This window comes from Nycticebus coucang, unplaced genomic scaffold (assembly GCF_027406575.1).
Source record: "Nycticebus coucang isolate mNycCou1 unplaced genomic scaffold, mNycCou1.pri scaffold_64, whole genome shotgun sequence".
Taxonomy (NCBI): domain Eukaryota; kingdom Metazoa; phylum Chordata; class Mammalia; order Primates; family Lorisidae; genus Nycticebus; species Nycticebus coucang.
In genome coordinates, this window is record NW_026515589.1 from 164,128 (window position 1) to 186,597 (window position 22,470).

The following is a 22,470-nucleotide window of genomic DNA, read 5'->3' on the forward strand; positions in this document are numbered from 1 at the left end:
CGAGGGGACGGTGGCTGCCTCTAGGAGGAACAAGACAAGGCAGCCACTCCTGCCTCATCTTAGTTGCAGCATTTGAGGGTGGGAAGGGGCCTGTGCAGATCCCAGATCCATCTGCTCATTGCAGAGGGGAGGCTTTGGAGGCCCTGGGAGAGAAGTGTGCAGATGAGGGCAGAATGGGGCCCAAGGCGAGGTGTTCTCCTGCCAGAAAATGGGGCCCCAAGTTCTCACCCCATCCCTCCATATCTCCCTTCTCCTTTCCCAAGGCCACCCTGTCACACCATTGCAATTGTACATGCAGAAGGTTACTTTGCAGATTCTGAGGACACTGACAGAGAAACAGCATTCTGCCTGTAACTTATCACCTCTTTTGTGTCTTTTCCTACTTCCTGATTCTTAATCATAAGCCCCTCTGTGTAGGCTCTCCCCAGTCTCTCTTTCCCTCCTTTCGTGATGGGCATCCTGAAGGTCAGGTCTTATCCAGGCAGTGGATCCTTGGGCCTTCACTCTCTCTAAGTCTCTCTCCAGGCTCCTCCCCTCTTTCTTGGCATCACCCTGGTTTCTACTCCGCAGGCTGCAGCTGTGACCCTTGGCCAGCAGCCCTGGATGTTCCAGGCAGGGAGCTGGGCTGGGGAGGGGATCTGGGCCCTCCCTGCTGGAGGGGCCTCTGGCAAGTCTGTGTCTGCTCTGGGCCCTCCCCTGACAGGGCTGTCCCCGCACGGGGGCCCTCTGGGCAGGTGCAATTATTCCTTTTCCTCCAGATGCCAAGATATTCTTTAGTCCTATATCCAGGAGGAGAAATGGAGGACAGAAAATGGAGCAGAAGAGAGCGAGAAACCTGAGTGTGGAGCAGGCACCAGGAGGAGGGGAAGGAAGACAAGTGCACATGTCAGCAATGAGTCTGATTCTGTTGTTGGCCCAGCAGGAAAACCAGCATGTCTGAGGATAGCACCGGAGGGGCTGGTCTGGTGTGACTTTGCATATCTATGAAAGGGAGCTAAGACCCAGGCAGGCAAATGAAGGCTACCCTGAGGACATCCTACAAGAGAATGGACACTCACAGCTTAGAAGTCCCTAAGTCTGCTTGGCTAAGCCCCCAGCAGGCTGCTTTAATCAAGGGAGTGGCATATATATTAAGGGTTTAAGTTTCTTACCAGCTGGCTGGAATTGACAATAGATTGTATACATTTTTTGTGTGTGAAAAATAAGTATCTTACAAGCAATGCTGAGATGCCAACATTAGAAAATGCAGTTTGCAGGCGGCCTTAGGTAGGCTGGATCACTCTTCGTCCTCCCCCTCTGGCACTGTCTCATTTTCCTCACCACCTTCAGCAGCCGAATCCACAGGTGTTGCTGTTGATATGGGCTCGCTGGAATAGGAAGACAATGGCAAGGCTTTTACTCTTAAAAGGAGCAATTAACTGGGTTATAGCTTTCATGTCAAAGGGGACAGGGAGGGGAGGGAGGTGGGAGGGCGGAGGAAGGAGGGGGATTAATGGGATTATGTCTGCGGTGCATCTTACAAGGGTATATGTGAATCCTAGTAAATGTGGAATGTAAAGGTCTTAGCAAAATAACTAAGAAAATGCTACAAAAGCTATGTTAACTAATGTGATGAAAATGTGTCAAACGATCTATGAACCAAGTGTATGGAGCCCAGGATCATACTAATGTACACAGCTATGGTTTAATAAAAATAAATAAAAAAAAAAGGAGCAATTAAACTTCTCATTATCCCCTCATTTTAGATAAGATATTTTGTTGAGATGGAGTCTGGCCTGGCTAGATGTTGTGAGCAGCTCATAGTAACCTCAAACTATGGGGTCCAAATGATTCTTCTGCCTCAGCCTCCCAAGTAGCTTGGACTACAGGCACCTGCCACAACACTCGGTTAATTTTTCTATTTTTAGTAGAGCTCAGGATGGCTTTGAACTCTGAGCTCAAGCAATCGTCCTGCCTCAACTTCCCAGAGGGCTAGGATTACAGGCGTGAGCCACCGTGCCTGGCCACTGTAGATGAGATTTTAAATTGTTCCCAGTCATTTACCCTGCATCCTTCTTGTAAATCTCTTCCTCATCAGAAGACTCCTTGTCGTGAAGCTTCTGGGCCATGTTTTTCTTGCGTGTGGCATTGAGAGGTCTGTACATATCCCTCAGCCAAAGTGGACGCCTTAACCAGAAAAAGCCCTCCTAGAAAAGAGAAAGGTAGGTATTAATTCTGCATTTCTCCTGTTTTCTCTGGCCACAGCACTGAATCTTCCTCAAATTTACCTGGCTTTCACTCTGCGATGAGCATCTTCTATGCAGAAATTCAAAAAAGCCCCTTGGGAAAAAACACACACACAAGACAATTAGTGATACCTGCCATTTCCCAGGTCTCCCACGATGTACACCTCTCATTTTATTGGGACTAAATCTGTGGTTCGGCACATAATCACAGTGGGCAACATCATTATGGACCTGGAATCCTGAAAATCATTTCATGGAGAGACTTCCAGAAGCTCTCCACGTCTGTTTAAGAGGGCCCCGTAATGTCACTGGGGGGACCTTTGCGCATGGCTTGGTGGGAGGTACAGGGAGGATTTTCAGCCCCACTTACCCCATTGGCCAAGTTCCCTTGTACAGTGAACAAACTGTACAAACACACAGGCCAGAAGTACTTCACTCTCCAGAAGCATTTGACGTCAGTCCCTTTCAAACCTAGTACCACAGATAGCGTTTGCTGGTGGGTGAAGGATAAAGTGCTTCTATTCTCCTAGAAGCTTTATCCTATCAGGCGAGTCCCGTCAAGCAAATGCCTGGGTCCAGCTACAAAACTTATTTTCATACTGCAGGCTGTCACTGACTAGTTGTAAAATCAGTTTAAAGGACAAAATATCCTTTTAGAATATGAGCAGAATAGAAAAAAAATCAGAGTGCACTGTTTCCACATCTACTCATGTCTACACAGCATGTGCGTATTGAATTGTGATATAAAATGTGACTCACAGCCCAAGTAGAGAATAATCAATGGAGAAGTCCCCAGCTGGAAAGGGACCACCCTCTTTCTGACACTAGCACTGGGACCATGGAGCAACGTAATTTCCTTTTCTCTGTCTCCTTTTTCTTATTATAAAAGGAAGAGGCAAAGTATTATTTAAGGTCTCTTCTAGTTAAAATTCTCTGACATTTGGATAAATAGAGAATGGAGACCCCAAAGCAAGTAGAATGAGAAGGTAGGTTTTCCTGCCACTCTGGAGGAAGGAGTCATATATTCTTGAAGGAGCCTTGAAGGAGACTAGCTCCCTTGCCCCTTCCCCAGAGCCTCCAAAAAGGCCTCTGCCTGGCCTGATGCCCACCACCGGAAGGAACAGGCACAACTCCAACCCCCGCCCCTGCCTTCCCTTGAAGGACTGGTGGCAGCAGATTCGTCCTTGCCACTCCTGTCCAACTCAGCTTTGTGTGGGGAGCTAATTTTGCTGGATCCAGGCAAAGCACTAAGGCAGGTAAGTATTCTTCCTGCCTCTGGCAGTTTCATCAGTATAAAATGAAAGGATTATCTCCTAAAGCAAAAAAACTTTCAACCCAGGATCTTGTATCCAGCTAAACTGAGTTTCATCTATGATGGAGAAATTAAATACTTCAATGACATTCATATGTTGAAAAAATTTGCCATAAGTAAACCAGCTCTTCAGGATGTTCTCAGACCTATCCTCCACAATGACCAACCCAATCCTATACCACAAAAGTAAACTCACGCAGAAACTTCGGATCAAACTCCAACTTCCACACTGGCGAAAGGATTAAAAATGTCCACTGGACCTTTGAAAAACTCGATACCCAAAATTCCACCAGACTTATCAATACTCTCCATCAATGTGAATGGCTTAAACTGTCCTCTAAAGAGGCATAGGTTAGCTGACTGGATACAAAAACTCAAGCCAGATATTTGTTGCATACAAGAGTCACATCTCAACTTAAAAGACAAATACAGACTCAGGGTGAAAGGATGGTCATCCATATTTCAGGCAAATGGTAATCAGAAAAAAGCAGGTGTTGCAATTTTATTTGCAGATACAGTAGGCTTTAAACCATCAAAAGTAAGGAAGGACAAGAATGGTCACTTCATATTTGTTAAGGGTAATACTCAATATGACGAGATCTCAATTATTAATATCTATGCACCCAACCAGAATGCACCTCAATTTATAAGAGAAACTCTAACAGACATGAGTAACTTGATTTCCTCCAGCTTCATAATCGTTGGAGATTTCAACACTTCCTTGGCAGTGTTGGATCGATCCTCCAGAAAGAAGCTGAGCAAAGAAATCTTAGATTTAAACCTCACCATCCAATATTTAGATTTAGCAGACATCTACAGAACATTTCATCCCAACAAAACTGAATACACATACTTCTCATCAGCCCACGGAACTTACTCCAAAATTGATCACATTTTAGGTCACAAGTCTAACCTCAGTAAATTTAAAGGAATAGAAATTATTCCATGCATCTTCTCGGACCATCATGGAATAAAACTTGAATTGAGTAACAACAGGAATCTGCATACCCATACAAAAACATGGAAGTTAAATAACCTTATGCTGAATGATAGCTGGGTCAGAGATGAGATTAAGAAAGAAATCACCAATTTTTTGGAACAAAATGACAATGAAGACACAAACTATCAGAACCTCTGGGACACCGCAAAGGCAGTTCTAAGAGGGAAATTTATAGCACTGCAAGCCTTCCTCAAGAGAACGGAAAGAGAGGAAGTTAACAACTTAATGGGACATCTCACGCAACTGGAAAAGGAAGAACATTCCAACCCCAAACCCAGTAGAAGAAAAGAAATAACCAAAATTAGAGCAGAATTAAATGAAATTGAAAACAAAAGAATAATACAACAGATCAATAAATCAAAAAGCTGGTTTTTTGAAAAGGTCAATAAAATAGATAAACCTCTGGCCAACCTAATCAGGAAAAAAAGAGTAAAATCTCTAATATCATCAATCAGAAACAACAAAGACGAAATAACCACAGACTCATCAGAAATCCAAAAAATCCTTAATGAATATTACAAGAAACTTTATTCTCGGAAATATGAAACCCTGAAGGAAATAGACCGATACTTGGAAGAACGCCACCTTCCAAGACTTAACCAGAATCAAGTGGAAATGTTGAACAGACCCATATCAAGTTCAGAAATAGCATCAACTATACAAAACCTCCCTAAAAAGAAAAGCCCGGGACCAGATGGTTTCACGCCAGAATTCTACCAAACCTTTAAAGAGGAATTAGTACCTATACTACTCAACCTGTTCCAAAATGTAGAAAAAGAAGGAAGACTACCCAACACGTTCTATGAAGCAAATATCACCCTGATCCCCAAACCAGGAAAAGACCCAACAAGAAAAGAAAATTATAGACCAATATCACTAATGAATATAGATGCAAAAATATTCAACAAGATCCTAACAAACAGAATCCAGCAACACATCAAACAAATTATACATCATGACCAAGTTGGTTTTATCCCAGGCTCTCAAGGCTGGTTCAATATACGTAAATCTATAAATGTAATTCAGCACATAAACAAATTAAAAAACAAAGACCATATGATTCTCTCAATTGATGCAGAAAAAGCTTTTGATAATATCCAGCATCCCTTCATGATCAGAACACTCAAGAAAATTATTCTAGAAGGGACTTTTCTTAAACTGATAGAGGCTATCTACAGCAAACCCACAGCCAATATCATATTGAATGGAGTTAAATTGGAATCATTTCCACTCAGATCAGGAACCAGACAAGGCTGACCATTGTCTCCATTGCTTTTCAACATTGTAATGGAAGTTTTAGCCACCGCAATTAGGGAAGAAAAGGCGATCAAGGGTATCCATATAGGGTCAGAAGAGATCAAACTCTCACTCTTCGCAGATGATATGATTGTGTATCTGGAAAACACTAGGGACTCTACTACAAAACTCCTAGAAGTGATCAAGGAATATAGCAGCGTCTCAGGTTACAAAATCAACATTCATAAATCGGTAGCCTTTATATACACCAACAACAGTCAAATTGAAAAAACAGTTAAGGACTCTATCCCATTCACAGTAGTGCCAAAGAAGATGAAATATTTGGGAATTTACCTAACAAAAGACGTGAAAGATCTCTATAAAGAGAACTATGAAACTCTAAGAAAAGAAATAGCTGAAAATGTTAACAAATGGAAAAACATACCATGCTCATGGCTAGGAAGAATCAACATTATCAAAATGTCCATACTACCCAAAGCAATATATAATTTCAACGCACTCCCTATTAAAGCTCCACTGTCATATTTTAAAGATCTTGAAAAAACATTACTTCGTTTTATATGGAATCAGAAAAAACCTCGAATAGCCAAGACATTACTCAGAAATAAAAACAAAACAGGAGGAATCACACTACCAGACCTCAGACTTTACTACAAATCGATAGTGATCAAAACAGCATGGTATTGGCACAAAAACAGAGAAGTAGATATCTGGAATAGAATAGAGAACCAAGAGATGAATCCAGCTACTTACCGCTATTTGATTTTTGACAAGCCAATTAAAAACATTCAGTGGGGAAAAGATTCCCTATTTAACAAATGGTGCTGGGTGAACTGGCTGGCAACCTGCAGAAGACTGAAATTGGACCCACACCTTTCACCATTAACTAAGATAGACTCTCATTGGATTAAAGATTTAAACTTAAGACATGAAACTATAAAAATACTAGAGGAGAATGCAGGGAAAACCCTTGAAGAAATTGGTCTGGGTGAGTATTTCATGAGGAGAACCCCCCGGGCAATTGAAGCAGCTTCAAAAATACACTACTGGGACTTGATCAAACTAAAAAGCTTCTGCACAGTTAAGAACACAGTAAGCAGAGCAAGCAGACAGCCCTCAGAATGGGAGAAGATATTTGCAGGGTATAACTCTGACAAAGTTTTAATAACCAGAATCCACAGAGAACTCAAACGCATCAGCAAGAAAAAAACAAGGGATCCCATCGCAGGCTGGGCAAGGGATTTGACGAGAAACTTCTCTGAAGAAGACAGGCGCACGGCCTTCAGACATATGAAAAAATGCTCATCATCTTTAATCATCAGAGAAATGCAAATCAAAACTACTTTGAGATATCATCTAACTCCAATGAGACTAGCCTATATCACAAAATCTCAAGACCAGAGGCGTTGGCGTGGATGCGTAGAAAAGGGAACACTTCTGCACTGCTGGTGGGAATGCAAATTAATACATTCCTTTTGGAAAGATATATGGAGAACACTCAGAGATCTAAAAATAGATCTGCCATTCAATCCTGTAATTCCTCTGCTGGGCATATACCCAGAAGACCAAAAATCACAACATAACAAAGATATTTGTACCAGAATGTTTATTGCAGCCCAATTCATAATTGCTAAGTCATGGAAAAAGCCCAAGTGCCCATCGATCCACGAATGGATTAATAAACTGTGGTATATGTATACCATGGAATACTATGCAGCCTTAAAGAAAGATGGAGACTTTACCTCTTTCATGTTTACATGGATGGAGCTGGAACATATCCTTCTTAGTAAAGTATCCCAAGAATGGAAGAAAAAATACCCAATGTACACAGCCCTACTATGAAACTAATTTGGGACTCTCACATGAAAGCTATAACCCAGCTACAACTTAACAATAGGGGGAAGTGGGAAAGGGAGGGGTGGGTAGAGGGAGGGGAATCGGTGGGATCACACCTGTGGTGCATCTTACAGGGGTATTTGCGAAACTTGGTAAATGTAGAATGTAAATGTTTTGGCATAGTAACTGAGATAACGCCGGAAAGGTTATGTTAACCACTGTGATAAAAATGTGTCAAATGGTTTATGAAGTGAGTGTATGATGCCCCATAATCATATCATTGTATACAGTTATGATTTAATAAAAAATAAAAATAAAAAAAATAAAATGAAAGGATTGAAATAGATGAGTTCTAAGTTCTCTAGTTCTAAAATTCTAATTTAAATCGCCAGACCAGTATTTACCTCCTTGGGACTGAGCCTGATTCTACATCTGTCCTTGCTGCTCGTCTATGAGAATAAATCTGTTTTGGAAGAAAACAATCATGATTATCCATCATAATGACCAGTATCTCCAAATCTTTATTCATTCCTTTTAAGTCTTACCTACCCAGTGAGATAACTTTTATTTATCTATCTTTTCTTTTCTTTTTTTTTTTTTTTGAGACAAAACAAAAGGTGTCACCCTGGGTAGAGTACTGTGGCATCACAGCTCACAGCATCCTCAAACTCTTTGGCTTAAGTTTTGTTGCAACCTCAAACTCTTGCCTCAGCCTCCCAAGTAGCTGGGACTACAGGTGCCCACCACAATGCCTGGCTATCTTTTGGTTATAGTTGTCATTGTTGCTTGGCGAGCCTGGGCTGGATTTGAACCCCCTCCCACCCACCCCCACCCCCCAGCTCTCCTGTATGTGGCTGGTGTCCTAGCCGCTTGAGCTACAGGTGCTGAGCCAGGTATCTATAATTTTTTATTAGAGATAGGGTTTCAATCTGTCACCTGGGGTAGAGTATAGCGGTATGATCATAGCTCACGGTAGCCTCAAATTCTTGGGCTCAAGTAAGCCTCCTGCCTCAGCATCTTTAGTAGCTGGAACTACAGGTATGCACCACCATGTCTGGCTAAAAGATATATTTTCTGAAGACATAAATTATTTTTCTGAGACAGTCTCACTCCGTTGCCCTGGATAGAGTACAGTGGCATCACTATAGCTCACTGCAACATCAAATTCCTGGGCTCAGCTGATCCTCTTGTCTTAGCCTCTAGAGCAGTGTTTTTCAACCTTTTCACAGCACACAGCACACAGCACCCAGCCCGGCCAAACTTCAACAACAAAAAAATAGCCAGGCATTGTGGCGGGCATCTGTAGTCCCAGCTACTCGGGAGGCTGAGGCAAGGGAATCGCCTAAGCCCAGTAGTTGGAGGTTGCTGTGAGCTGTGTGACGCCATGGCACTCTACCGTGGGTGATAAAAGTGAAACTGTCTCTACAAAAAAACAAACAAACAAGAATATTTGTGTCATCAATGTAAATCCATGTTCAAATGATAAAAAATATTTTACCAATTAAAATCATTTTTGTTTTAGACAGAGTCTTACTTTATTGCCCCCAATAGAGTGCTGTGGTGTCATAGCTCACAGCAACCTCAGACTCTTGGGCTCAAGTGATTCTCTTGCCTCAGCTTCCTGAGTAGCTGAGACTATAGGTGCCCTCCACAACACCCGGCTACTTTTAGAGATGGGGTCTCACTCTAATTCAGGCCAGTCTTGAACTCTAAAGCTCAGGTGATCCACCTGCCTCAGCCTCGCAGAATGCTAGGAGTACAGGCACGAGCCATGGTGCCCAGCCCTTAATTAAAATCATTTTAATTTGGTTCTTTCTACTTTATTTATTATGGCAACTAGAAAATGTATAATTATATAGGTGGGTCACATTATATTTCTACAGGACATGACTGATCTAGGCTCAGGGCTTCTTCAGCTCCACCGCTGGTCCAACCTGGCTGGAGGCACAAACCTACAGCAGCAGCTGCCAGGTTGAATGAAGTCATCGGGGAAAATTCAATTCATCATAGCCTACAGTAGCCCAAGCTGTGAATTGATTGAGAAAAGAAAGAACATGTCACATCTCTAGCCTGGGTTGGGGAATCTACCCTGCCTGTAGGTCCTGGAGCAGAGGACCCAGTGGCCCTAAGTGCACCTGCTGTGCTTGGCACTGAGTTGGCCTCAGACGGCTCCTGCTGCATTAATAATGTATTCACTTCCTGAGACCTTGCCCTCCTACATTGAATTTTTGTAAAAATATAAGAAGTAAAAACAAAATAAGATTGGACTCACCTCCCAAAGGTGGCTCAATTCTAAAGTGAGATTGATCTACATGGGGTTTTTATGTAGAAGGAGTCTTTGCCCACCCTGTTCACACCTGGCTTCATCTCTTTAATCTGGTTATAGTTTGGTTAAATTTCTGCAGAAACAAGATTCTTACTAATGATACAGAGGTTACTATAAACCTTGAGTCAAATGTTTTAACTCAACATTGAACCAAACTTTCAAAATGAATTGCGTTTTCAGAAATTTCTGGTTGCATACCCTTGAAATACTGTGAGTTTGAGTGGCAGGGTCCATGATGTGTAGGTTTTTCTCCCCTCTGCTACCTATGAGACAGCAAGACCAAGCCCTCCTATTCCTCCTCCTCAGCCTACTCAACTTAAAGATGATAAAGATAAGGACTTTGTATGATGATCCACTTCCACTTAAGAAATAGTAAATATATTTTCTCTCTCAACAACAGGAATAATGGCCTGAAAATGGGTAAAAATGTTTTGTCTCTCTAAAACCTCCCCCACTGTTTTTGGGAATTAAAAGCTGCATCCCTACATCAGACAAGTGGTCAGGAGGGTCAGGAGAGTGTCCTTGTTCTTGTAATCTCAGAGATGGCTCAGGGGAGGTTATGAGATTATCTTAGCTGACAAAGGAATTAATCAAACCATTCCCTGTCAAACCTCCTGTTTCTGCCCAGCAGCGAGACATTGGTATTTTGAAGTCAGGAGTCTGACAATTTCCTCATTTGCCAGCAAATTAATAAACTTCTCTTTTCTCCTCAAACTATGCTCTTTCTTCTGATGTGGTCTTAGGGACAAGGGCCAGACTTTCTGTAACATTCCTTTTGATTTTTAAATATCATCTTTCTTCTCCAGATTACTTTATTGTAAGAATACTGTATATAATGCATATAACATACAAAACATGTGTTAATGGACTGATCATATCATCACTCAGGCTTGACCACACATGGGGTAGGTGCTCCTATTCCCACATTATTCAAGGATCAGCTATATTTATAAATCTCGTGAACATTGCTTCTGGTCAATATTTATAAATTTTCTCTTGGCTTTTAGAACAAATCCATTGTGTATATTTAACTTCATTAGTATTACTCTCTCTATATAAGTATATATAAATTAAATATCTAAGCCGACTGCTGTAAAATTTTATGTAGAATAAATTATTTTCTTTATTGGAAGGGGAGAAAAAAAATGAGCTAACAATTTAACTCTAAGATATTGCCAATATTAACCACAAGGACATGGGTCACTACAAAAGTTTTGAGACAGACATGTTATGGTCCATTATTTCACTGCCAAGAAACACAGTCAACAGTGTCTTTTCTGATTCACCCGGGCAAGTTTCAATTTTCTGGGCTTATTGGTATCACTGGGAGGGCTTCATTTGTTTCAGTCTGAGCAGATTACATGTTTCTTCATTTTTGTGTGTCTCAAAACTTCTGTAATGCCACATATACCAGGTCATTTTATTCAGTATTCCTTAAAATATCATTTAAGAAAATCCTCTTAAAATGAGACCCTCTCCTATAGGTGTCCATAAAGTTCATGTGCAATTCAAAATAGACAACAATTTTAAACTATTTTTCCGTGAGTGTAAAGCGTCCTAGCCCTTTCCATGTGGCAGAGTAAGTCTCCATCCTCCCCTCTCCCATCAGACAACAATTCCACATGAACTTTATGGACACCCTGTATTTAAATTTAATTTTATCTATTTCACCTAATAATATGCATTCTACTTGAGAAATTTTCATCTCAGATACAATTTACACTGCATTGCAACTATTACAGAATTCCTAAAATTGTCAAGAGGATATTCCAGAGAACATAATTTAACAACTGACTTTAGCAGACATGTCAGGATAAAGACCTCCAAAAAAAAAATCTCTCTTCCAATAGAGCAGATGAAGCTTCAAGAAAATGGCATCTGCTTTATAAGTACTACTTACTAATTGTTCAATTTATAGATGAATAAGCTAGACACAGCAGTGGTGAACTCCAGAGGTGGGACATGGAAAGTGACAGGACGGGGGAGCATGAAGACTTACTTTGCCACATGGACAGCCTAGGACACTTTACAGCTCATGGAAAAGAATCCAGCTTGTATGATGTAGGGTGAGCAGAATAAGGGCTGTGACTTCCATTTTATGGTTCAGAGCACTGAAATTTACAAGAGACTGACTGTCCCAGAGTCACAACACTGATAATAGGTCTGAGACAGAGGATATGCTTGGTACCCTGGAGATCCCTGAACACCTGAGACCACTAGGACACTCCCTGGACACAAAACCTAGGACTCTGCTCACTCCCTTCCCCAAATCCTCCTCCCCCCAAGGATGATGCTGGGAAATAGGTGATGCTCTGCAGAAGGTGGCTGGCCCCAGAGAGTGGCCCAAATACTGACTCAACTCCTGGATTGACATTGCAATCCCTGACCCCAAATGCAGTGTCTTTACCTCAACTGCAGCCCTGCCGAAGGACCAGGACCAATTTTGCACCCATCTCCCCAACACTTGACTCTGTCAACTGCCTTGTGGTGAGATTTCCCTGTGGTCAGGTGACCTCCTCAACTCCTTGACTCCCAACTGACTCAGAACCCAGGACATTCCAAACCAACTGCCCACATGACAGTTGCACAGAACCTAAGCAGTATGTTCAACTGACCAAACTGGGAAGATAAGCAGTTAAGATTACTTTGGCCCATTGGGCCAGTGCTTAAGTCATTCAATGCACAAAGGCTCTGAGCTCCCAGAGTCTGTCTCTCTTACTTAAGTTCTACCAACTGTCTGAGCAGCCTGGACTCAGGCCTCAGTGAGAGGGGCAGTGGCTACACCAGCTCTGAGAGTCACCTTCCTGTTCACATCCTCAGTGCCTGCTATATAAACTATAATCCTGACTCTGGAATCTATTGAAGGGTTTCATTTCCACAGCACCTTTCAGGGACCAGTTGGCAGGGGATGATGTTTGTGATTTTACCCTGTTGTGTGGCCAGATGGGGATTTCAATGCTGCTGATCCACTTCTGGGAAAGGACAGTGGATTCCCTTGAATACAAACACTTTTCTGTATTCAAATCCTTCGTGATTTTTTTTTAATCATAACTTTGAGGCAAGATCCTGCCCAATACATTCAAAATAGAGATGCCTGTTGACATCTTGTTGGCAGAAGACCATGGGAAGGTGTTAATAATCTTTCCCCAGGTCACTCTTCTGTTCATCACTTGCCACAGGAGTCGAAAGAGGAACCCTGCGGCATGGTGTGCACTTTAATGTATTTAAGGGACTGATTGTGTGGGGAAATTACTCTCAAGAGGACATAATACAGAAAGACACAGAGCACAGTGGCCGAGAGCAAGGGCCGGGTGCCTTCTGGACTGGGCTCAGGTCCTGTCACTAAACTAGCTCCTGCCGGGGGAAGGCAGCAGACTCCTTTCTGATTTAATCTTCCCCAAATTTGTGACTCTGGGTCCCCACAGGGCCAGGATGGGATCTATATGTCGTCACCTTCCCGTGTCCCGTTGTGGGAATGTACAACACAGACACAGGCACAGGGATCACTGGGGAGGCAGAGAGGGAGGAGAAGCTCCTTGGGGTGGGTGGGTGTGCAGGATGAAGAGGTGATAGGGAGTCTAGTCCATGGGGTACTGAGGTCTGTTTTCTGCTCTCTGATGAGGGTGCTGTGTGTCGACAGAGTGTCTATAAACATCCTATTGGAGAAAATTAGCCCAGGCAGTGACTTGGGAAGCCTTCAGGTGACAGGTCCTCTGGATGGTGAAACAGATGCAAAGGAAAGGGGAGCTCTGTAGGATCCCAGGATGAAAAGGCAGAGTCCCCTCCACCTGGCCCTGTGAGGAGCAGGAGGTCTGATGACACAGCGGTGCAAGAGTACATCCAGACCCTCAACACGATTCAGCCTGCACAATTAGGAGACTTGCAGGGGAAATAAGAACTGCTTCCCGGAGCTCTTTGCTTCTGTTGCTAATTATCGTTATTCCCTCTAACGCCACTGCCACACCTCCCCTATGTCTTTCAATTAAAAGAATGCTAATAAAAAGTAAATTTTATGGGAAGGACACAGAAAACATTGCTATTTTAAAGCAATTACCTTTATTGATAAATTTGAGTTCTAAAACAAACACAAGTAACGTGAAATTCTATCAACTTAACATATCTCAAGAAAGCATTGATGAAATCATTTTGTGTGTGTGTATGTGTATATTTTCTTTGATTTTTATGTATATGTGAAAAATATATAGAAGCTCATCTTGAAACATGGTGCTCCAGAGATGCTGGGGACCCCCTAAGGGCTTGGGCATATCCCAGATGGTCTTGGACACTGGGGTGTCCCCAACTTGGTGCCAGAACCTCCACAGGCAGGCACAGTTGGGCTGGGTGGGCTGCTTGCTTATATGACAAGGGCCCTGGGTGCCTCAAAACAGGGGGAAGTCAGGGTCAGCCCCAATGTCTCCTCACAATTAACGGGGGGTGGGGGTTTCTAATGCCTTTAGAGTGTTGGGAAGGCAGGGCTGGATCCTGCAGAGGCAGACGTTGACTAACTCCAGTGGTTCTGTCCACAGGAAGGCGATGAGACCCCCCCCCAGGAAGTCTTAGACAAGGTGTCCCTACCGGCACCCATAGCCACTCCCTTGATTAAAGCAGCCTGCTGGGGGCTTAGCCAAGCAGACTTAGGGACTTCTAAGCTGTGAGTGTCCATTCTCTTGTAGGATGTCCTCAGGGTAGCCTTCATTTGCCTGCCTGGGTCTTAGCTCCCTTTCATAGATATGCAAAGTCACACCAGACCAGCCCCTCCGGTGCTATCCTCAGACATGCTGGTTTTCCTGCTGGGCCAACAACAGAATCAGACTCATTGCTGACATGTGCACTTGTCTTCCTTCCCCTCCTCCTGGTGCCTGCTCCACACTCAGGTTTCTCGCTCTCTTCTGCTCCATTTTCTGTCCTCCATTTCTCCTCCTGGATATAGGACTAAAGAATATCTTGGCATCTGGAGGAAAAGGAATAATTGCACCTGCCCAGAGGGCCCCCGTGCGGGGACAGCCCTGTCAGGGGAGGGCCCAGAGCAGACACAGACTTGCCAGAGGCCCCTCCAGCAGGGAGGGCCCAGATCCCCTCCCCAGCCCAGCTCCCTGCCTGGAACATCCAGGGCTGCTGGCCAAGGGTCACAGCTGCAGCCTGCGGAGTAGAAACCAGGGTGATGCCAAGAAAGAGGGGAGGAGCCTGGAGAGAGACTTAGAGAGAGTGAAGGCCCAAGGATCCACTGCCTGGATAAGACCTGACCTTCAGGATGCCCATCACGAAAGGAGGGAAAGAGAGACTGGGGAGAGCCTACACAGAGGGGCTTATGATTAAGAATCAGGAAGTAGGAAAAGACACAAAAGAGGTGATAAGTTACAGGCAGAATGCTGTTTCTCTGTCAGTGTCCTCAGAATCTGCAAAGTAACCTTCTGCATGTACAATTGCAATGGTGTGACAGGGTGGCCTTGGGAAAGGAGAAGGGAGAGATGGAGGGATGGGGTGAGAACTTGGGGCCCCATTTTCTGGCAGGAGAACACCTCGCCTTGGGCCCCATTCTGCCCTCATCTGCACACTTCTCTCCCAGGGCCTCCAAAGCCTCCCCTCTGCAATGAGCAGATGGATCTGGGATCTGCACGGGCCCCTTCCCACCCTCAAATGCTGCAACTGAGATGAGGCAGGAGTGGCTGCCTTGTCTTGTTCCTCCTAGAGGCAGCCACCGTCCCCTCGTCTCCCTGTGCAAGACATGGATGCCCCATCTTTTCTTCTCCTCTCACTATTGACTTCTCATTTCTGTCTCCTAGTTCCTATTCATTTCCTTTCTCCTTGTCAGTCACCAATGCTACTGTTCTCCAACACGGGGATATTGGAAAAATGACTCTGGATATAAGGCCACCCTGTCCAATCAGTCCATGGATGAATTATCTACTCCATGCGAACAGGCAAGCACCCTGCATGGTGCTGGGGTTGTGTTGAGTTCTGTAGAAGAGAAAGACAGCCAAATCCACGTGTCCAGTTACTGTCATGTGCCTGGGATGTTCTTAGGGACTCGGGAAATATTTAATCCTCACAACAACCCCATTAATTTTTCTAGCCTCTTAGAGAGGATGGATATAAAAGGAGAGGTAAAGCAACTTGTCCAAATTCACTGCAAGTGAGGCAACGGGGATTCCACAGCAGGTGGATTTGGGGCACACACATAAAGGGACCTTCCAAAGTTTGCCTGGAGCCATAGAGGACTGCAAAGGGTTGGGAAGGCAGGGGGCCTGGGAGGCCTGAGCACAGGGAAGAGGCTGGGGCCTGACTAGAGGGTGGGGGAGCAGGGCAGCGCTGTCTGGCTGGAGCAGTGCCTCTGAAAGGAGCCGGGTCATCTGTTGCTGTTGCCCAAGGGAACATTCCTGGGGTCTGGTTGATTCCAGGCAATGAGGCCAGTGGGACTGTGAGAGCCAATGAGGGCAGCAAGCCCAACAGCCCGCCCAGCAGCCCTTCACACACAGCCTCGGAGTTCCTGTTGGCCTTAGAGGGTGACCAGGTGCATCTGGACGTGGAGCTCTTAAATGGAATCAAGTTAGGGTTTTATTCCTATTTCCAAGATTTTGGACATGGGAGAGGTGTGAATCTCTTGCAGAGAAATAAACTTCAGATAAGAAGGTACCTAGAAAGACAATGATATATGACATATCATGGGTCCTAAATTTGTAGTCACTTGTACAACTAAGACTAAATGAGGGAAATATGAGAGGGTGTGACCCGGGGGATGGTCACTAGAGTGATTATCTCATCATAACTTATTAAGATGTTTTTGTGCTGTTCTGCAAATGCATTTTACTTTATATTTAAAAAAAATATTTTTAAGGACTACTGGAATAGATATCATTTGAGGGGACAAAGTTCAGGATTAAATGCAGAGTTTCTCTAAAAATGATTCTAAATACATACAATTCACAGACAAAATAGCTGGAGCAGCATTAGCTGACTTGGGGAGGACAAGTGGTGGGCTGGTCCCTGGCCAGGGGCCGTGTGTCTAATTCAAGCTTCCCAACCCTGTGTCAGCTGCAGCTCCGCTGAGGCCCAGGCTGAGCCCTGCACATCACGGCCTTGCCAGGTGTCGGTTCACCTGGAGTGTGCAGCACAGATGGGCCAGTGACCCCTGGGTGGCCCAGAGAGGGGGGATCGGTAGGGGCCTTTGGGGAGGGGGAAAGTGTGGGACTCAGCGGGCTCCTCGGGATGCAGGAAGATATTATAGGTATTAAAGATGCAAGTACATCAACTGCCTGATGAGACCAGATCCTTTAGGATGAAGAGTCATGAAAAGAGGTAAAGAGGGAATGGAGAAGAGCCTCCAAGAGGAGTTGATGTATAGGAAATAGAATAGGAAGAGATGAAAATGGGAAACAAATTGTGTACCGATTGATGTCCTACTCCTCATGTAAAAAGCCTGCCTCCGCATGTACCAGAGCAGTGACGGTTACTAGGTGGCCTTGGGAAAAGAAAGTAAACTTGGGCCCTACTACTCCTGGCATCTTATACCCCAATGACACAACCCAAGTCTTCCTCATCTCTGTAGTTCTGTCTCAGAACCTCATTACTTCACCTCTGCAGTGAGTAATGGGTTGTGGATCTCCAGGGCCCCTTATCCAGCTTCATTCTTTAACTATAGCCAGGAAGGGACACTTGTGTCACCCTGGTCCTTCCAGAGGTAGCCACTGTCTTCATGGCCCCCTGTGCCTGGCATTGCCCGCCCTTTTCTATGTCTCTCCACCATTGTTTTTTCTGTAGGGTGGGAACATTGGCTGCAAGTGCCAGGATATACTGCCACTCACCCTAATCAATCAATTGATCAATTCACTTATCAGTCAAAACCCAGGGAGCACCTGTCATGGGCCGACATTTGTTTTGGGACCTACAACTTAAGGAGGTGCTATGTCAAGGAGGCTTTCCTGTCCTGAACTTTGGGGTGAGGCAGAGTGAGGAAATATTTGACCATCACAACAAACCCATAACTTCTCTAATAAATGAGGACGAACCCACTTTTACAAAAAGTGAGGTATCTAAATTCCCTTAGTTTGCAAGTAAGGTAAGCAGTTGTTGCCATACAAATAAAGGGAAGCTGTCAGTTTGCACTGAGTCAGAGGACTTGGAGGCCAGGGGACCTGGCAGGCCTGAGTACAGGGAACGGCCTAGGGCCTGCTCAGAGGGAGGGGACCAGAGCAGTGCTGGTCTGAGAATAGCAGTGACCTCTGTCCCTGCTGCTCAGGGGATCTATCCTGGGCCTGATTCATTTCAGGAGATGAGGCAAGTGGGACTGTGAGAGCCACTGTGAGCAGCTTTGCCAACAGCCCCTTCACACGTGTCCTCCGGGATTCCTGCTGGCCATGTAGGGTGAGGAGGAGCAGCCGGACAACAGGCTTCTCAAAAGGAATCACATTAGGATTTGGACATTTAAAAATCAAGCTTTCTCTGTTGGTGCAGTTTTGTGGGGAAAAGAAGATAGACATCCTCAGGGCAATCTAATCCTATAAAAATATAATGTATTTCTACAGAATGGACTCTCCAAAAAGAAACGCAAGCCATAATTTGGTTCATTGTATGTTCATAGTGACTAAAAGTTTTGACTTTTTTTTTTTCTTTTTTGCAAAAACCTTCAAAAGCAAACCTGAACCTATTTCAATTGGTAGGTACAACAAGAACATTCTGGAGGTTGTCCTGCCCCACACTAAGTTCCCCTTTCCCCACCCTACAATGTACAGCCCACCCTTCACCCTCCTAGAGATACCATGACTAGACTAGGCTCCATGCTGGGAGACAAAAGCATGGTATTTCCTGTTTGGGGCCACATTAACTGAAGATAAATATCAGACCTCAGTGGAGAAAGTTGGGATGATTTTCCCGCTGCCAACTCTGCCTTAAGCGTCTCCTTTTCATTTTTCCTAAAAGAACTGGGAACAGCAAGAGGCTATACTGGGGTCTAAATGCAAAGAATAGAGCTGTCCCATTCTCCAGGCTGTAGATAGGATGTAGCAAACTAAGCCTGAAGCCTCTCCTAAAAAGGCTTATGAAAAAGGGAGGTGTCCAGAGTGACACACCATGGCTGCTCAAATAGCATGATCATGGAAATAGCAAGGTGTATAAAGAAGTGAGATTTATCTCTAAATGAAGCTGTGGCTGACACGTTCATTACCAAGGATTCTGAAACACAATCTGATGTTTTTAGGACCCCAGGAACATTTTCCTAGGTGTAAATTAGGTTTTGTTTTCCCCACAGGTTAGTTGAGATACACGCAGGGTGCAGTGAAGCACAGACACGAAAAACTTCCAATTCTGTAAAACCTCCTATGATACTAGAGTGATGACTGGAATTTTAAACTGAGAATGTAGACACTGATAACTGGGGGAACATATGTCTAAGGAAACGCATAAACATACCAAAATACACACACACACACACACAAGCACGCATGCTAAATCATGCCCCGTGGATTCACACACAGACATACTCCATCCACCCTATCCACACAACCCCACATCCCCTATAGAGAACACAGTTGACTCCAGGGACTACTGAATACAACTACAGTCCTTTATCTGCAAAGTCAGTTTCTATCATCCAACCCCCAATCCTCCTTCAGAGCAAGAAACTGTAATCCCCATTCCTTTCCACAGGAAAGCCATCAAGATAGCGCCAGCTTTCTTATCATCTAGATTATTCATCAGCAAGGGAGTGATTCCAGAATACATTCCATTTTCCCTGATTCATGAGACCACTCATAATTATAGAAAAAAAAATTACCATGGGCATTGGGCCATGCTCTGTTCTGCTTACACGAGGCTTTTTTTTTTTTTTTTTTTTCACTTGGTGACATTAGAATATTGATGGGGAATAGGGAAATAGTGGGCAAGGGAAGGAAACCCAAAGCAAGAACAAAGCAAAGCTACTCAAGCCAAAAGGCCGCAGTTTCTCCCAGAGGCTGTACCTCTTGGGTCCCACTTTGGTTAGAAATGACAAAAACTTTTTTCTAAAACAGAAGAAAAAAAAAATCTGCTGAGGGGAAAAAAACAAAACAAAACAAAAAAACCTGCAGCACTGTAACTGATGCTATTATTTTTCTTTTCAAATGATGTCTGGAATCAGGTCTCAGCTGGTAATATACTCTCAGTAGAAATTTCCCCCACCAAGGAAGATGTATAAGACAGCTGTAATATCCATGTTGAGATTTTTGCATTTAATTTCACTTGTGAAAATAAAGTCAAAACAGCAAAATTCCAGTTCCAACAGACAGGTGGTTTCACTTTGCTATGTGATGGCATGTCCCCTTCTGCTCTGGTATCAGCAAGCTTGCCTACGGGTCCCCAGTTGGAGCTAGGTGGCACAGAGTGACTGTCAGTACCTTGCAGGTGTTGGTCATGAGCTATTCGGAGGCATTGCTTGATGTAGACATGGGATAAGGGGAAAGGCACACGGGAGGAACAAGCAAGACATGAGAAACAGAGCCTTTGGCTGTCTAGCTGCAGACCACCTACCTGATGGGAAAACCACAAAGAAAGTAAACACTACCATGCATCCTGTGATTCAATGGCAGAGTCTCGGAACTCCTCCTGCCCACCAGGAGGCCAAAGTGAATTGCCACTACTTTACTGATACCTTCCAAGATCATTTCTTTCTCAGCTACAATATATTCACAGATCATCCTTTCTCAGAAGACTTTTTACTTTAACCGAGAAACATGTATTGGGAGACTGAATTCAATTCCAGGCAAAAAAAAATTTTTTTTTTTAAACAACTAAATCATAGTTGTGCACATTAATGTAATCGTGGGGCACCATACACTGGTTTCATAGACCATTCGACACATTTTCATCACACTGGTTAACATAGCCTTCCAGGCACCCTCTCCGTTACTGTGCTAAGACATTTACATTCCACATCTACTAAGTTTCACATATGCCCTTGCAGGGTGCACCGCAGGTGTAATCCCACCAATCCCCCTCCCTCTGCCCACCTACTCCCTCCCTCCCCTCCCTTTCCCCCTTCCCCCTATTCTTAGGTTGTAACTGGGTTATAGCTTTCATAGTAGGGCTGAGTACATTGGATACTTTTTCTTCCATTCTTGAGAGACTTTACTAAGAAGAATATGTCCCAACTCCATCCATGTAAACAACCAGGCAAAATTTTTAATGATATTTACCTGGCAAACCTCTGTTGTAAAGATAATTAAACAAAAAAATATTTGAAAATGCTGACTTCTTCTACCTACCATTTGCAGATCAATATCACAGCGGTCCCGTGGTATTTCTCCTCCCAGTCTTCCCTTCCATGGATCAGCTTCCGCTCACACTCCCACAAGCCTCTGACAGAAGGACAGTGTGGTGTGGGGTTCAGCATGTGATGAGTGCTGACTCTCTCTAACCCAGCTCTCTGGGACATTTCCCTCTAGGGTGATATCAGGACTCCCCGCTAACAAGTGAGTTGGCCTTTGAGTTCTTATTTGGCACTGTCCCTTGTAGGCATGTGTACTAATGGACTGGTGCCCTCTAGGGCTTGTGGTTATCACACATACCTCCCTCCCCTTCTGTGCTTTAGGTCAAGTCTTAAGGAATTGACCTCAGCACTGACAGATGTTGACCTTCACCATCCTGTGTGGAGCCTCCCACCTCTCAGAATCTGTGAGCTGACTAGAATCCTGAGACCTTTCTATGTGTGTTTCACATTAACGACTGTGGTGAAGTTTGCTGTAAAATGTACCTGTAGCTATCCTGTGACTTCTGAGGCCACCTTATAATGATGGACGGTGTTTGGGATCTCTGTTGGCTGTAGTAATTCTAGGTGCGCACATGGAATTCCATGGCATGTGGACAGGGTACCCTGTGGATGATTGTGATGAATTCAGTCAGTGTCCCAGAGCATCAACATTGGAATCTAGGCCTGAATTTGCGTTTGTTTGCCACTTCTTAGGGTGACAGCTTGGGCCAGTCATCTCTACACCGTCTCTATCTCAAGAGTGCAGGTATTATTCAAACCTTCTCTTGTATCTGTGCTGGGGGAGAGGGGAATGCGTGAAGTTGTTTTATGTAAAGCACACAGTGGTACTGGGATTTAGTTTTTAGAAAAGTGACACTTGGACTGTGCTGTGCAAATAAGTACAAATCTCCTGAGGAAATATATACACTCACAGATACACCCATAATCAGTACACATAGACTTACTCCTGGATAACTTCCAACCCTCATGCAAACAAACCCAGGCCATCCAAATGGCACAGTTGCTTCCAGAGACTTTACCTGACATTCAGTTATTCAATAGACCATCTGTTTCTTGCACCACACCCCCAGTCCTTGTCTCCAGCAGGAAGCTGGAACCAGGGTGGCTGTCCAGACAGAAGCAACCAAGAGTGTCTCACTTTCTCCTCACTTAGATTTTTCCTCAGCGAGGGAGCAATCCCAGAAAACACATAGTTTTCCTTTGTTCTTGGGTCCACCTGAAATTAGAGAAAGAAGACTTAGGGGATCAGGGGTCTTTTTTCCCTCGGTGATGTTA

General features: G+C 44.1%; 1 protein-coding gene across 1 annotated transcript; it reads right to left on the reverse strand.

The window, feature by feature from the left end:
* Nucleotides 1-1,276: 1,276 nt before the first annotated feature.
* On the reverse strand, nt 1,277-8,420 carry LOC128579530 (leucine-rich repeat-containing protein 37A2-like). The gene is made up of 4 exons (XM_053581575.1): nt 8,035-8,420; nt 2,268-2,319; nt 2,044-2,186; nt 1,277-1,367 (listed from the first exon to the last, which is right to left on the reverse strand). Exons 1-4 carry the CDS (start codon nt 8,157-8,159, stop codon nt 1,277-1,279), a joined length of 411 nt encoding a protein of 136 aa, XP_053437550.1. The 5' UTR covers nt 8,160-8,420.
* Nucleotides 8,421-22,470: the final 14,050 nt, after the last annotated feature.

What these genes read in the sequence shown, in the direction of transcription:
- LOC128579530 (XM_053581575.1), bottom strand. Translation starts at nt 8,159, where the DNA reads ATGAATAAAGATTTGGAGATACTGGTCATTATGATGGATAATCATGAT. An exon ending in TCAGGCTCAGTCCCAAGGAG is followed by an intron (nt 2,320 to 8,034) that starts GTAAATACTGGT and finishes TTTTTTCCCAAG; the next exon opens with GGGCTTTTTTGAATTTCTGC. An exon ending in CATCGCAGAGTGAAAGCCAG is followed by an intron (nt 2,187 to 2,267) that starts GTAAATTTGAGG and finishes TCTCTTTTCTAG; the next exon opens with GAGGGCTTTTTCTGGTTAAG.